Source organism: Aulonocara stuartgranti (genome assembly GCF_965226115.1).
Source record: "Aulonocara stuartgranti genome assembly, chromosome: 5".
In the NCBI taxonomy this organism is placed as follows: Eukaryota; Metazoa; Chordata; class Actinopteri; order Cichliformes; family Cichlidae; genus Aulonocara; species Aulonocara stuartgranti.
Window position 1 is genome coordinate 20,067,013 of NC_138943.1, and position 14,223 is coordinate 20,081,235.

A 14,223-nucleotide genomic window follows, 5' to 3' on the forward strand; every position below is an offset into this window, starting at 1 on the left:
GGTCGTAAATAAATTAACATTTGCATCTGCTGTCTTGTTCATCATCTTTTTGTCAATAACTGTAAGAAGGCAAAGTTTCACTTCTACTTTGTGTTACGGCCGAGAGGCCAGACCAGGTGAGAGGCCTCAAGTGCAGACACAGACAGAGGCAGATGAACTCTGATGTGAGATCAACAGCCAAAACTTCTACAAAACAAATTCTGTGATCACTGCTGTTTCATTGCCAGTTTTAGACCAAGACATGTTATACTGAACGCTTAGATGTTATGTCACATAATATACCTGCGCCTTTTTTTTACCCTATTTTCCCATGTAAGCAGTTATACATTACCCAATCCAATCATAGACTAATCGTGGAATAACATACAGTTACGACACAACTCAGCAATAAATACAGTAGATCAGAGACTGACCTTGTACTTGCATTACATGGAAGGACACTGTTGAAAATATATGTCAAGGACATAAATAAATCTATTAATAAGTCAGAAATAACTTTAGCAAAATATATGTTTCAAGTGTGAACTTACACGAATGTTGAGAGATCACATTAAATATTGCAAAATCTGCAGGATGTTTAACTCACACATTAGGACAGCACACCAAAGGCTCTGTTGAGAAGAAGATTCTCACGTTTCTGACGACACAGAAGGGGATGAATCGTTTTGTAGCAGTTGGTCACAGGAAAACCACAAGAGGCAGGAAAAGTACTTCATCACATATTGAGGCCACAAAGCTACACATATAAAGAGCAGCTAATTAAAAGTACCTATATGTGTGTTATATATACCAGCCACCACAGGGGGGCTAAGTTAAGATTACTAAATATATGCTACAGTATCATTTCTGTTGCTTTAGCTGTTCCTCAGATGAAGGTCAATCAAGGTGCAGTGCACAAACTTGATAGTACAGTAGGGGTCTTAATTCCTAATGCTACTATGTAGCATTAGACAATATATACAATCAAGAAATTGTATATATTGTAACACAATTATTCCAGAGTTCAAATTTCAGACTATATTTTCATTTATATTAATTATAATTTCACAAATCATGTGACTGATTCAGATACCACAGTTTATAAATACACCAGTGGGCTCTGTGTCTGAAAGTCTCACTGGCCTCAAAAGATGTTGTGAAAAAGGAACTTCAGGCCGCTCGCGTGAGTATGACATGTGCTGTGCATGCCCACATTGTCCTTCTTCTGGTTATATGCATACACCCAGAAACTGCTGATAATAATGTGGAAATAAACATCAGTCTATGAGAAAAAACAATTAATAATATTATAATAATATTTTGAGAAGAAAATGGTAAGTTTACCCACCAAAACAATTTAAATATGTTTAATGTTGTTATCCGCGACCTGGCCCTGGATAAGCTGAAGACGATGGATGGATGGATGTTTAATGTGTGAGGACTAGAAAAGTGGTTTACAAGACTTGTGCTGGCAAATGGTTTGAGGCTTTTAATGCATTTTAGATCACTTTCACAGTTAACTGAAATTCTGAGCACTGAAAATAATATAGTTAAATTGGGCTACTGAGCTCTCAGAATAAAACAAGTAGAAAAGTTATAGATTCACATGATTGAGAATTGTTTGTGCAGACTTAGTGAAAGGAGTGTGGAAGTAAACAGAGCGAGGCCATAGACAGTAGCTCACATAGATAGATGCAACTTTAGGTGCATGAAACTGGGTAACGGGTCAGGGAAATGTGTGTGTGTGTGTGTGTGTGTGTGTGTGTGTGTGTGTGTGTGTGTGTGTGTGTGTGTGTGTGTGTGTGTGTGTGTGTGTGTGCTTTCTTTATCCTAGAGAAAAAAAACACGCGACAAATACTGTGGCTTATTACCTGTGTTAGTTTATGTGTAATAACCAGGAACCAGAAACTGAAAATGAAAAACTACATATTTCTAATACATCTCACAGTGATATATCATACAAATGAAACCTAGAACCAAAAACATACATCTCTATTTACTGAATGTAAATTTCAGATCTTCCCCCTGTTGTTTTACTTCTGTTGCCTGTGTGGATACAAAGTATCATCATCACTAAATGTTTTATGTCACATGATTATGTTACTACTACTAGGCAAACTGTAGCAGCTGTGTAGTGCAGTAATCAGCTACAGTACATTATTCTTCCTGTATTTTTTCATCATCATAATCTTTGGCCTAAAATGGTCTTGTGTGCTGACCTAAAAACTGCAGCTGGTTGGTGGGCTGAGGGTCAATTGTATGTTGCCTATTTTTACAAGCCTGTGTGCAGTCACAGCACGTAACAAAAGACTAACTGCTAATGTTATTGTCACAACTCAGAGTAGTAGAGCATCATCTACACAAATTTATATACTGGAGTTGTATTATATGGATACATTCGAAGTACTAAACAGCTTTATTAAGTTGTGCAATAACAGACAGGGTACAGATAAGATTAAGGGGAGATGTATTTCATAGCCCTCAGTAAAGATAGAGATTCCTCTAGATTCCGCTTATTAGAAATACTAAAGCTGAAATCATCATCATGTCAGTTATCTTTAAATAGAAAAAAAATCTACAACAATTCAAGCTCAAGATTTTTTGCAAGATTGCATCTATTACCTGTCACACTTTTATCACTTTGACATGATTTAGATCATTTTAGACATTTTACCAACAACGTCACCAAACATGTTTCAGTGTGCATTCAGCGTGCTGTATATCGTGTCCTGTGAATCTGGTGGATCTGTTGCTTCAGAGATGGTGGCGTACACATGGTAAATGTCAGACTAGAAGAGAAAGAGTAATGCCCTTTTAGTCATTAGCATTGATTAAGATGAGAAGCGGACATATTTATTACTACACCAGGTCTAACTTACATCTTCATTTTTTGTCTGTTCCAAGTTTAGTTTCTCTCCTGAAAGAGAACAACATTGAAAAATTATTTCTTTCAGTCAGGATTAAAACACACACACACACAAGTGCAAGACAACATGTAGTCCAGTGGGTTCACAAAGTTTGTCTTGTAACTGTATATGTCATAGTGTTCTTCTAAATTTGGACATTTTAAAGGCTCTTTAGTGGTCAAATAGCTTTCCTTATCACAAGGTAGTAAAATGTTATAAAAGCCAAAGCTCCCTTGTCATACACTGGAAAAAATCATTACTGAAAGTTAGTCAGCAGTAATAACTAAATATGCTATAGATATGAAATAAAGATTTGAGCATATTAACAATATTACTGTTAAACAGTCATCATCTTATTGTGTTATTTTCAGAAACAACTAATGGTACACATAAATAATTACTCCATGTAGTAGGGCTGTACGATATGACCAAAATCTCATATCCCGATATAAGATATTTATCGTCCACACAAAGATATATATCACAAAAATCTCAACAGGATCTTGAGCTTTATTGTGAAATGTTTATGTGGAAAATAAACAAGCAGATGACAGAACCACGCAATGGTTTTACCATCGTTGTTGCTAACGTCAACGCATAAAAACAGTCGCTTGATCGTCTGTAGTGTGGTTATATTAAATATAAGCGAAAGAGAGAAATTCTACAGTGACCATCAAAACAATGAAAAAATATTGCCATAAACAGATTGTTTTGCGACACCACGAAACAAACGATAGTGTAATATGCAATGATAGACGTTTTCATATCGTTATCCGATATATATCGTTATATCGAACAGCCCTACCATGTACAACAATTTCACCATCTTATTACTAGAGGCAAAAGCTGTCTTACTAGTAAGACGGTTGTCATCAGGTACTGAAGTGATCACACTGGAGCCTCCATCATTACCTGCAGGTAACTTAACACAACAGGGAAAAATCTACTTTATGTCCTCGGTATTTAAATTGATTGTTTTAATTAAGAGTATTTTTATTTGACTGAAACATTTTGTTTACCATTCTTCCCTGGTTCATTTTAGTCATTGATATAAAATCACCTGTAACAAAAGAAAAACTCAACAAAATAAAAACCATAATACATGGATTGATAGTTTTGTAATGCTGCCTGACAGCTAAAATGTATACAATACCTGGTGATGTTGCCTTTGTCCTACACATAAATAAAGAAAATGTTTAAAAAAAATAGAAAAAGCTGTATGCATTACATTACACAAAAAAAAGTGTGTTTATTGTAGAGAATTAGAAAACAATATTATGAGACATATTTATTAGGCGTTCTGCCCTCAAGCAAGGCATTTGATTCACCACTGCTCCAGTGATTCTGTTCACTGGATAAATAAGAAAAGGTCTGAAGTAAATAAGACCAACTTCTGGTTGTCTGAATGATGACAGGAAAACAGCTTATTAAGGTTTGCTGAGAAAATATTCCTTACCTGCTTTGAGAACATGTTTCTGAAAAGGTAGTGGCAAAGAAATGTCTGATCAGCATCTGATTAGCTTTAAAGTCACAGGTTCATTTACAACTATGAAACTGATAACATTTTTTACACGTGTATAAATTAGGCATGATGAACTTTTTCTGCTTGAACTTTTTTTCTTCTTCAGAATAAGATGATCTTTTTAATGTACAATTATTATTATTATATATTTAATGCAGCTATGAAAAATGTATCACTATATTACAAAAGGTTCATGAGTTCCAGGTTCTCAAAGTGGGGGTGAATCCCTGTGAGCCCTCACAATGTTGTACTATAACTACAGGAAATAGCCACATTGATTTTTTTCAGAGCAAATTTTTCATTTGCTTGTTCATGGCATAGATGAAGTGAAATAATCATTGGTACCATGGGCTTTTTATCTGTTTTCTGATCATTCAAAAGATATTTTTTTAAAATGCATATTTTGGTTAAACTTTCAATGGTAATATTATCTTATTTTTGGTTGACAGGCAGATTCTATCTCTAAAAGACATAAACATAAAAAGTTGTATGCTTTCATATGTGCCCTCACCACTTCTTCTTTTGAACGTGAGAAGCCCCAGCACCAGTAAGATGACACCCATGGTTACTCCCAATCCAGTCACAGCTACTGCCAACTTCCATATCGATGCTTCTGCTTTGAAAGCCAAACAAGAGTTTCACTTCTAACTCAAAACCAAAACACTTAAAAGTAGACACAGTGGGTCCAGCCAAACTGCTTAAAAAAACTGTAAGACATTAATACATTATTATTATTATTTTTATTAATTCTATTAATAACCATAATGCCATGTACAAAGAGAAAGAGTTGAAGACATTGTTGTTTACCTACATGATTGTAATATTTTTGAAGAGGAGTTTACTCTACTGTCAGGCTGGCGTGCCTGATCCACTAAAATGAAACCGAAACATTGAGAAGTTGTGAAACTCATGTGATAACATCTTTTAAATGTCATTTTTCTTTCAGTTCTTTTAAAAGCAGAGGTCACACTAATAGCAGTTTAGGATAAGCAATAACTGATCCTTTAGGATATAAATATATGATAAATATTATAATGTTATATACACTATATCACCAAAAGTTTTATTTATATTGTGTTAAATTGCAACAAGAGTACCTCTATAGGATGCCCCTAATCTAGACATGATATCTCCTCGCTACTGAATATTCCACAGTCTGTTAGTGGTATTATAACAAAATGGAAACAACTGGGAATGACAGCAAAGTGGTAGGTAACATAAAATCAGAAATTTGGGTCAGCAAATGCTCCCCCTGTGCTGTGTGCAGTTTGTGTAGTTTTGTTTCCCCTTGTCTCATTAGGTCTGAGTTGTCCCAGCTGTGTTTCAACCTGTTCCCCATCCCACAGCCATCCCTGTCCTCGTGTGGCTGTGGCTCAGGTGGTAGAGCAGATCAGCTACTGATTGGAAGGTTGGTGGTTCGATTCCTGGCTCCTCCAGTCTGCATGCCAAATATCCTTGGCCAAGATACTAACCCCAAGTTGCCCTCCGATGCATTCATCGGAGTATGAATGTGTGTGAATGTAGTTTAGTTTGGACTTGAGTTTAGAAGTGCTTGTATGAATGGGTGAGTGAGGCATGTTGTATAGAGCGCTTTGAGTACTCCGGGAGAGTAGAGAAGCGCAAAATAAGAATCAGTCCATTTACTTTCATTATCCTTCTGTATTTTAAGTCCTTTGGCTTCCTCTGTTCAGGGTCATGACATCTGTTGGCTTCTGTGCCATGTCTCATGTTCCAGGTATCTTTGTATCCAGACCAAGTTTCATGTTTAGGGTTTTTCATGTTTATTTTTAGTTTCCCAGTTTAGGTTATGGTTTATTCCTGTCTTTGTTTGCCTTGTTTTGTATTTTTCCATCAGCCATATTAAACAGCTCACTTTTTGCTAATTCAAGTTTTGTTCCACGTTCCTTTGTGTTTGCATTTGGGTCCACTATACATTTTGAAAATTTTCATTCTTCTATCTTTGTAAGAACAGTTTGTGGATGTCCCCTTCCTGTTCCAACATGACCATGACCATAAAGATTTGGATGGGTGAGTTTGGTTTGGAATAACTTGACTGGCCTGCACAGAGTCTTGACCTAAACCTGACTGAACACCTTTGGGATGAATTAAAGTAGAGATTCCAGGCCGGGCCTTCTTGTCCAGCAGAAGTGTCCGAGCTCAAAATGTGCTAATGGAAGAATGGAAGTTCCCATAAATACGTCCTTGCAGAAAGCTTTCCTAAAAGAGTTAAAGCTGTTATGGCTGCAAACAGTGGGCCAACTTCATTTTAAACCCTATGGTGTGAAAAATCACTCCACAGGATTTAAAATGATTAAGAATGGGATGGCACTCCAGTTCATATGCATGTGAAGGCACTTTTGGTAATCACAAAAAGTTAATTCTGTTAATGTTGATGTAACGTTTTCAGTGGGAGAAACTTTTCATCACTCATTCAAATGACCCTGTATAATGACTGAAAACAGCACCACTGACTAACAATGTGCCGTGAGATAAGTTTCACTTTTGATAATATAGTGTATGTTACCATTTTGTTTAAAAAGAAAAAATAGATACCTGAGGTAGCAGTGGCACGGGTGGAAGTATGAGACCAAGTAAAAGTTGGACCTGGTGAAAAACTTTTTACTTTTGAAATAACAGATAAAACAGATGACTTTTATAATATATTTTTTTATATATATGTACAGTTTAACTGCACATCGTCTTACCTTTGACTGTAGTAATAGTCACTGTAGCATTAGTCTTGTATGAATCTTTTTAGAAAAAAAATATTTGGATCAAAATTTCAAAAAGCTGACTGAGGTTGTTAGGTTCAGTGTATTTGCACAGTTAGTTTGAAATAACATATACTGCAATAGTTGATTCATGTGTTAGCTTATTTTTTTGAGTTGGTTTGCATTAATGTAGAAATATATTTGTATACAATATTTTACAATTCTACTGTCCCTGCAGTTACCTGAAGGAGAATTCACAGACGTGGTAGGACTGGAAGCACTAGGAGTACTGAGACTCGAATCTGTTTCAAAAAATGCACAAAAATGAGTTTCTTTAAAGAAGTTGTGTGTGTGATGATGTTCTGGATTATATTTCGATGTATTGTATTTCCTACCTGTGGCCAGACTAAATGGCATTTTTGCGCTGGTCATTCTTGATTCTCTTCCCACAATAACTACAGTTTTAAAAAGAACTATGATCATGAATATTCAAAATAAAGAATATTAAACACACAAAATATCTACAGATAAAACATATCTGGTCATTTGCATCAGTGTTGGAGGGTTTGTGACCAAGGGCCAGCAAAATTAGTAACTTCATTTCAACATCAACTATAGCCCTGGTTACAAAGTACTGCCATTTATTTAAGATGCTGAACATGGTGAATATTTACTGTTCCTGATGAACATCAGAATTTTAGAGTTAGAGTTGAGATTTTTTTTTTACATTCTTAGAATTGAATCAGACATAAATAAAACAAGGACATTTCAATTTATCTTCACATTATTGATGCACTCGGTCTCACCTGTTGTACTGTCTCGTGAGGTTATATACTGAGTTGTTTTGACAGGAGTGTTCACACCAGTTGTAGGGTTTAGATTACGAGTACCCAATCCTTTAATATAGAAAAATATCAAATAAATACTATAATGTCACATATGTTACTATTCTCTGTAAAGAAATTCCTGCTTCTTTTTTTTCTTTACATTATTCAACCCAAGTAAAGGGAATGAAATGCCAAGTATTTGAATTGTTACAAATTGTTTCAGTCTTCAGAATATTTAGTTTGAAAAATAATATATAACAGAAAAATTAAATGTCTAATTTTAAATTTGGGCAGATTTACTTTATCACAGAAAAAATATTTACTACTTTACTAACACCACAGCAGTAATTTATTTACCTGTTATCGAGTTCACTGAAGTGGAAGTTGAAGCACTGAGTTTGCTGAGACTTGATTCTGTTTCATAAATGGACAATAAAATGTTAAAGACATTTAAAAGAAGTGATGTGTGATGATGCTCTGGGTTGTTAGTTAAGTGTACTGCATGTCCTACCTGTGGTCATGATAGATGACGGTTTGTTGATCTTTGGTGATTCACTTTCCAGAATAGCTACAGTAAAAGGAAATGGGTTTGTGTACAAATAAAGGTTTTGTTATTTATGCAATCAATTCAAAAGTGATTGAAACATTTTGAAACCACATTTACTATTTTATTAAATGTCACATCTGTCCCAATGGCAGTGTCAGGTGGCCCTGAGATAATGAATGCAAACAAGTTTAGGCATTAAGGCAAAATTTTACTTGAGATGTTTAGTGAAATGTGAAATGCTAACAAAATGTGTTCTGTTTAAATTGTTCACTTTAAGTCCTGTTCTGATAACTTTCACTTGATTTTATAAAGGACAATCCGATGAATTGTGAAAACATACTTGTACACTGTAGACTCTTCTGCTAATGAAAGGTTTTTGTTCACCTAAATACAATATCAAATTTATTTTAGGTTTAAAAAAAATTTGACCAACTGTGAATGTGGAAAAGAAATGTTTTAGCTGTCTTTCAATTCTGTCCTTCTTATTTTATTTATTTATTCTTTAGACACAATTATAGTTTTTAAAAAAGTAACCTTTCAACAAATCTTTCAAAGGTTGGCATATTTTGAAAGTTTATTGGTTTGTTTGCCTAACAAACTAAGTATCATGAGCAGGGTCATGTGTACTCCCACACTCAGATACTAGAGTTGCATCAGGAAGTGTTTCCAGTTATAGAAATTCATCCCACACCAAAAATGTTATTTTAAACCTCATAGGGTGTATTGTATATATGTATTGTATTGTGATTTGGTAGTCAGAAAAATTCCAATTGCCTAAATTCAGTACTTAATATGTAACAATAATTTCAACAATAAATGAATCAACAATGATTGTTAACACACAAAGACATTTGAACATGTCATGTTAACAACCTGGAAAGTGCTGGCTGCATATTGTTGTGGTTTACACATTCACCTACGAATAGATGCCCCGATACCCTCCTCTCCCAGGAGAAGATACAGTGGCTTGCAAAAGTATTCGGCCCCCTTGAACTTTTCCACATTTTGTGACATTACAGCCACAAACATGAATCAATTTTATTGGAATTCCATATGAAAGACCAATACAAAGTGGTGTACACGTGAGAAGTGGAACGAAAATCATACATGATTCCAAACATTTTTTACAAATAAATAACTGCAAAGTGGGGTGTGCGTAATTATTCAGCCCCTTGAGTCAATACTTTGTAGAACCACATTTTGCTGCAGTTACAGCTGCCAGTCTTTTAGGGTGTGTCTCTAGCAGCTTTGCACATCTAGAGACTGACATTCTTGCCCATTCTTCTCTGCAAAACAGCTCCAGCTCAGTCAGATTGGATGGACAGCGTTTGTGAACAGCAGTTTTCAGATCTTGCCACAGAATCTCGATTGGATTTAGATCTGGACTTTGACTGGGCCAGTCTAACACATGGATATGTTTTGTTTTAAACCATTCCATTGTTGCCCTGGCTTTATGTTTAGGGCCGTCGTCCTGCTGGAAGGTGAACCTCCGCCCCAGTCTCAAGTCTTTTGCAGACTCCAAGAGGTTTTCTTCCAAGATTGTCCTGTATTTGGCTCCATCCATCTTCCCATCAACTCTGACCAGCTTCCCTGTCCCTGCTGAAGAGAAGCACCCCCAGAGCCTGATGCTGCCACCACCATATTCGACAGTGGGGATGGTGTGTTCAGAGTGATGTGCAGTGTTAGTTTTCCACACATAGCGTTTTGCATTGTGGCCAAAAAGTTCCATTTTGGTCTCATCTGACCAGAGCACCTTCTTCCACATGTTTGCTGTGTCCCCCACATGGCTTGTGGCAAACTGCAAACAGGACTTCTTATGGTTTTCTGTTAACAATGGCTTTCTTCTTGCCACTCTTCCATAAAGGCCAACTTTGTGCAGTGCACGACTAATAGTTGTCCTATGGACAGATTCCCCCACCTGAGCTGTAGATCTCTGCAGCTCGTCCAGAGTCACCATGGGCCTCTTGGCTGCATTTCTGATCAGCGCTCTCCTTGTTCGGCCTGTGAGTTTAGGTGGACGGCCTTGTCTTGGTAGGTTTACAGTTGTGCCATACTCCTTCCATTTCTGAATGATCGCTTGAACAGTGCTCCGTGGGATGTTCAAGGCTTGGGAAATATTTTTGTAGCCTAAGCCTGCTTTAAATTTCTCAATAACTTTATCCCTGACCTGTCTGGCGTGTTCTTTGGACTTCATGGTGTTGTTGCTCCCAATATTCTCTTAGACAACCTCTGAGGCCGTCACAGAGCAGCTGTATTTGTACTGACATTAGATTACACACAGGTGCACTCTGTTTAGTCATTAGCACTCATCAGGCAATGTCTATGGGCAACTGACTGCACTCAGACCAAAGGGGGCTGAATAATTACGCACACCCCACTTTGCAGTTATTTATTTGTAAAAAATGTTTGGAATCATGTATGATTTTCGTTCCACTTCTCACGTGTACACCACTTTGTATTAGTCTTTCACGTGGAATTGCAATAAAATTGATTCATGTTTGTGGCTGTAATGTGACAAAATGTGGGAAAGTTCAAGGGGGCCGAATACTTTTGCAAGCCACTGTACAAATCCCTTTGAGGATGTGTCAGGAAGAGTATCCAGTGTAAAAACTACCCACTGTGCCACCCACTTCTACTGTAAGCATGTTAATATACTGACAATATCATCAAAGCTCAACTCTTCCTACGTTCCAAGAGACTGCTAACCTGGATCTATTCTTTTTCACATCTAAGGTCGTGGCCAGTGAAATGAAATGATATCTTGCGAGTAACAACTAAAAAACATTTTTAGAGAAAAATACTTTGTATACTTTTATTTTAGTCATTTTAATTAATTAAAGTAGCATCTGTGCTATAAAGTCTGCTTATCTTCGACTTACCTGTTAAGTTGTGTCGATCACTGCGAGGAGACAAAGACCTGGGTTCCCTTTTCAAAGTGTAATCACAGCTGGCATCTTTTTGTTGAACAAAATGTAGATGTCTCAAAAAATCATCAATTGAGACATAAAACTGGCAGAACTGCTGTTTGTTTTTTGTCTTGCTATTCTTCCCGACAGCTACTGTGAGGACTAAACGACTTGCTTCTCCAAAGTACAGATTACATCTTGTATCATCTTTCACAGATCCAGGCAGAGAGCAAACAAACCGAACATGTTCCCCATTAAAATGCTGCACACTCATCTGTGGTGTTTGACCTACATGAAGATTAATCAAGTCCCATTAATATACAAGAATATTGTATGTTTTACCAGCACAACAATAACAATACTGGTGTTCATAAAAGCTGAACTGCAACACATTTTGTAATTAACTGTAACTGGTCATGTTTAGATTCCTGCGTGCTGTCTTTGGTGGTGTAAGAAAATATGTAAGAACAACACTCCTAAAAAAGTTTTGTGAAAGAAAACATGAAGCTTTATAAAGATAATAATGTCTAACACACTGTATGATAACTTATCCAGTCACAGGAAGAGCAGTCTCTCACTTTGTATGGTGATGGAGGATGGTTCACTGTCAGCAGATGTTGAATTAAGGTCTCCAGTGTAAAAACATCTCACTTTAACTTCAGCAGGTGAACTGTGATGTGACATTAACAGCAGTTCTGTTGCAGTGAAATTCTGCAGGCATGAGAAGGCTTTGGAAGTATTTTTGCTCACCGTGTAGAAAAAACACTGATGAACTGAAACAGATGTTGGTGCCTGACAGTGTAACGTGACCGAGTCCGTCTCTGAGATCACCTCTGTGTTCACTGTCAGTGTTGGTGGAAGAAGAGCTGAAAAATTAGAGGTAAAGAAATTTTTGATCTAATAGGTAATTTTTGGTTTTAATAAAAAACAAATATGCAGTCAAAGAAAATCTTTGTGAAAAGTAGAACATCAGGGACTCACCTTGTGCTTGAATTTCATGAACGAAAGCTGTTGGAAAGAAAGTCTGTCAACAACGTACTGGAGGCATGTATGACTCATTAATACAACAAACTGTCTTTTCAAGATCACAGGGAATCGTCCTGCTGAGGAAGTTTTAGTTTTTGATTCCACACGTTAGTTTATCAGTTAAAAATATAAACAAGGAAGCACCAAAAGACACAAAACTGGTTACAAGAGGTTTAACTTACACATGAGGATGACAAACAGAAGGTGTCCAGCCATGATGAAGAAGATTACTGTGACTGTGCAGAACACATCTGAAAGTCTGACTTTGTAAAGGCTGATGTTCCAGTTTAAGGAACGTCACAGGAAAACCACAGCAACAATGAACGCTTTTACACAGCGGAGCAAATGAACGTGAACAGCCCTTTGAAACTACTTATGAGTTTTATTTAGATCAAAGAACAAGAAAGGAAGTGAAATAAAGACAAGCATGAGTACATTTGTGTCATTTCTGTTGCTATCGGCTTAGTTTCCCAGATGTCTGTCCTAGCCTGTTTGGCGCCCTGGGCGAACACTCCCTCTGGCGCGCCCCCCCCCCCCTCCACACACACACACACACACACACACATATGAAGAGAGAGAGAGTATGCATAGTATGCAAACGGCTACCAAACAGCCATCATAATTCGTCATACAATGAGAACAGGACAAATCAACAATTGACAAGGACTAATTAATATTAAAATCTGTAACATAATGCATTGTTTGAAGTTGAGTCTGTTACTGTTACTATATTTACTATTTCTTCTTGCAACAACTGTAACGCACATAATTTCCTTAGGGATTAATAAAGTATTCTGATTCTGATTGTTTCAGGATGACCTGCCATTATCCATTGACATCTGCTTACCTGCATCTTTTGCTCGTTTCTCCTCTTCTTTTCTCTTTTTTTCTAAACTGAGGACCTGATGGCTTTGAACTTTTCTTGTCCGTCTTCCATTGGTTTTAATTTTGCGCCCCAGTATGAACACCCATCCCTCAACCCAAGGATCACCACAACATGATCTAACACACCTAAACCTTAGTTCACAGATTCACTTTGTCTAGGGTGCATTTCTGAGATTTCACACAACCCAGGATTCAAATCATGAATAGATAATGGGCTTGGATTTACAACATTATAAATGAAATGTGCTCTATTTGGAAGCAGCCGGCCCCCTCCCCTTTCGACAGGTTGTGTGTGAGACTTTAAATCATCAAACTGTAAATTTTAAATTTTAAATTGTTATTGATCCCTTTACCCCGAGTCCTAAAGTGTATATTTATTTTCTTACTCTTCTTATATATATTGTTTGTTTACTTGCACTGCTGTAACTGGAGCCTCGTCATCTCGTCTCTCTATATACTGGACTGTATGTAGCGGAGATGAGAATAAAGTTTACTTTGACTTCAGCAGCGAGCAGGCGCACCGAGGGCTCTCGCGCTCACTTTTCGTGTATAGAATTTCGAAAAAACATCGGTGCAAATTATAAGTCTGTATCTGTCTGGTGTTTTCGTGTTTGTTGGTTTGTTTTTATTTTGTTTTATTTTGCGAGTTGGTTATTAGATGCTGCTCCAGCCGGTCAGAGAATCCCCCGCCGCCCCGCCCTCTCCTCTCTGCGCCACAAGCAGCAGGTGCACCTCGCAGACGAAGGGCGCCCTTACTCCCAGGAAATGGGCGATAGAAAACCGATCGGTGCCTATGCCATTCCCAATATGCGCTGGCTGACGTCGGGGCAGCATGAGTACGAGCATTTTTTTTTTTTTTTTTGCCGATGCCCGTGATGCCGCCCCCCACCACGATGCCGCCCCGGGGAACCGCC

The 14,223-nt window shown here is 37.2% G+C and overlaps 1 protein-coding gene across 2 annotated transcripts; it reads right to left on the bottom strand.

Moving 5' to 3' along the window:
• Positions 1–1,839: 1,839 nt before the first annotated feature.
• On the bottom strand, positions 1,840–12,849 carry LOC309706563 (uncharacterized protein). 2 transcript variants are annotated; one of them, XM_082533219.1, is made up of 19 exons: positions 12,607–12,847; positions 12,380–12,406; positions 11,977–12,264; positions 11,372–11,686; positions 8,457–8,513; positions 8,303–8,359; positions 7,925–8,014; positions 7,514–7,573; positions 7,361–7,420; positions 7,113–7,157; positions 6,961–7,029; positions 5,219–5,278; positions 4,919–5,023; positions 4,342–4,360; positions 4,039–4,058; positions 3,905–3,945; positions 3,741–3,807; positions 2,859–2,896; positions 1,840–2,768 (listed from the first exon to the last, which is right to left on the bottom strand). In XM_082533219.1, exons 1-19 carry the CDS (start codon positions 12,638–12,640, stop codon positions 2,676–2,678), a joined length of 1,545 nt encoding a protein of 514 aa, XP_082389345.1. In that variant the 5' UTR covers positions 12,641–12,847; the 3' UTR covers positions 1,840–2,675. The 2 variants fall into 2 exon arrangements, with proteins under 2 accessions (XP_082389345.1, XP_082389344.1); XM_082533218.1 differs by having other exon boundaries at positions 7,361–7,573; positions 12,607–12,849.
• Between the last annotated feature and the right edge of the window lie 1,374 nt (positions 12,850–14,223).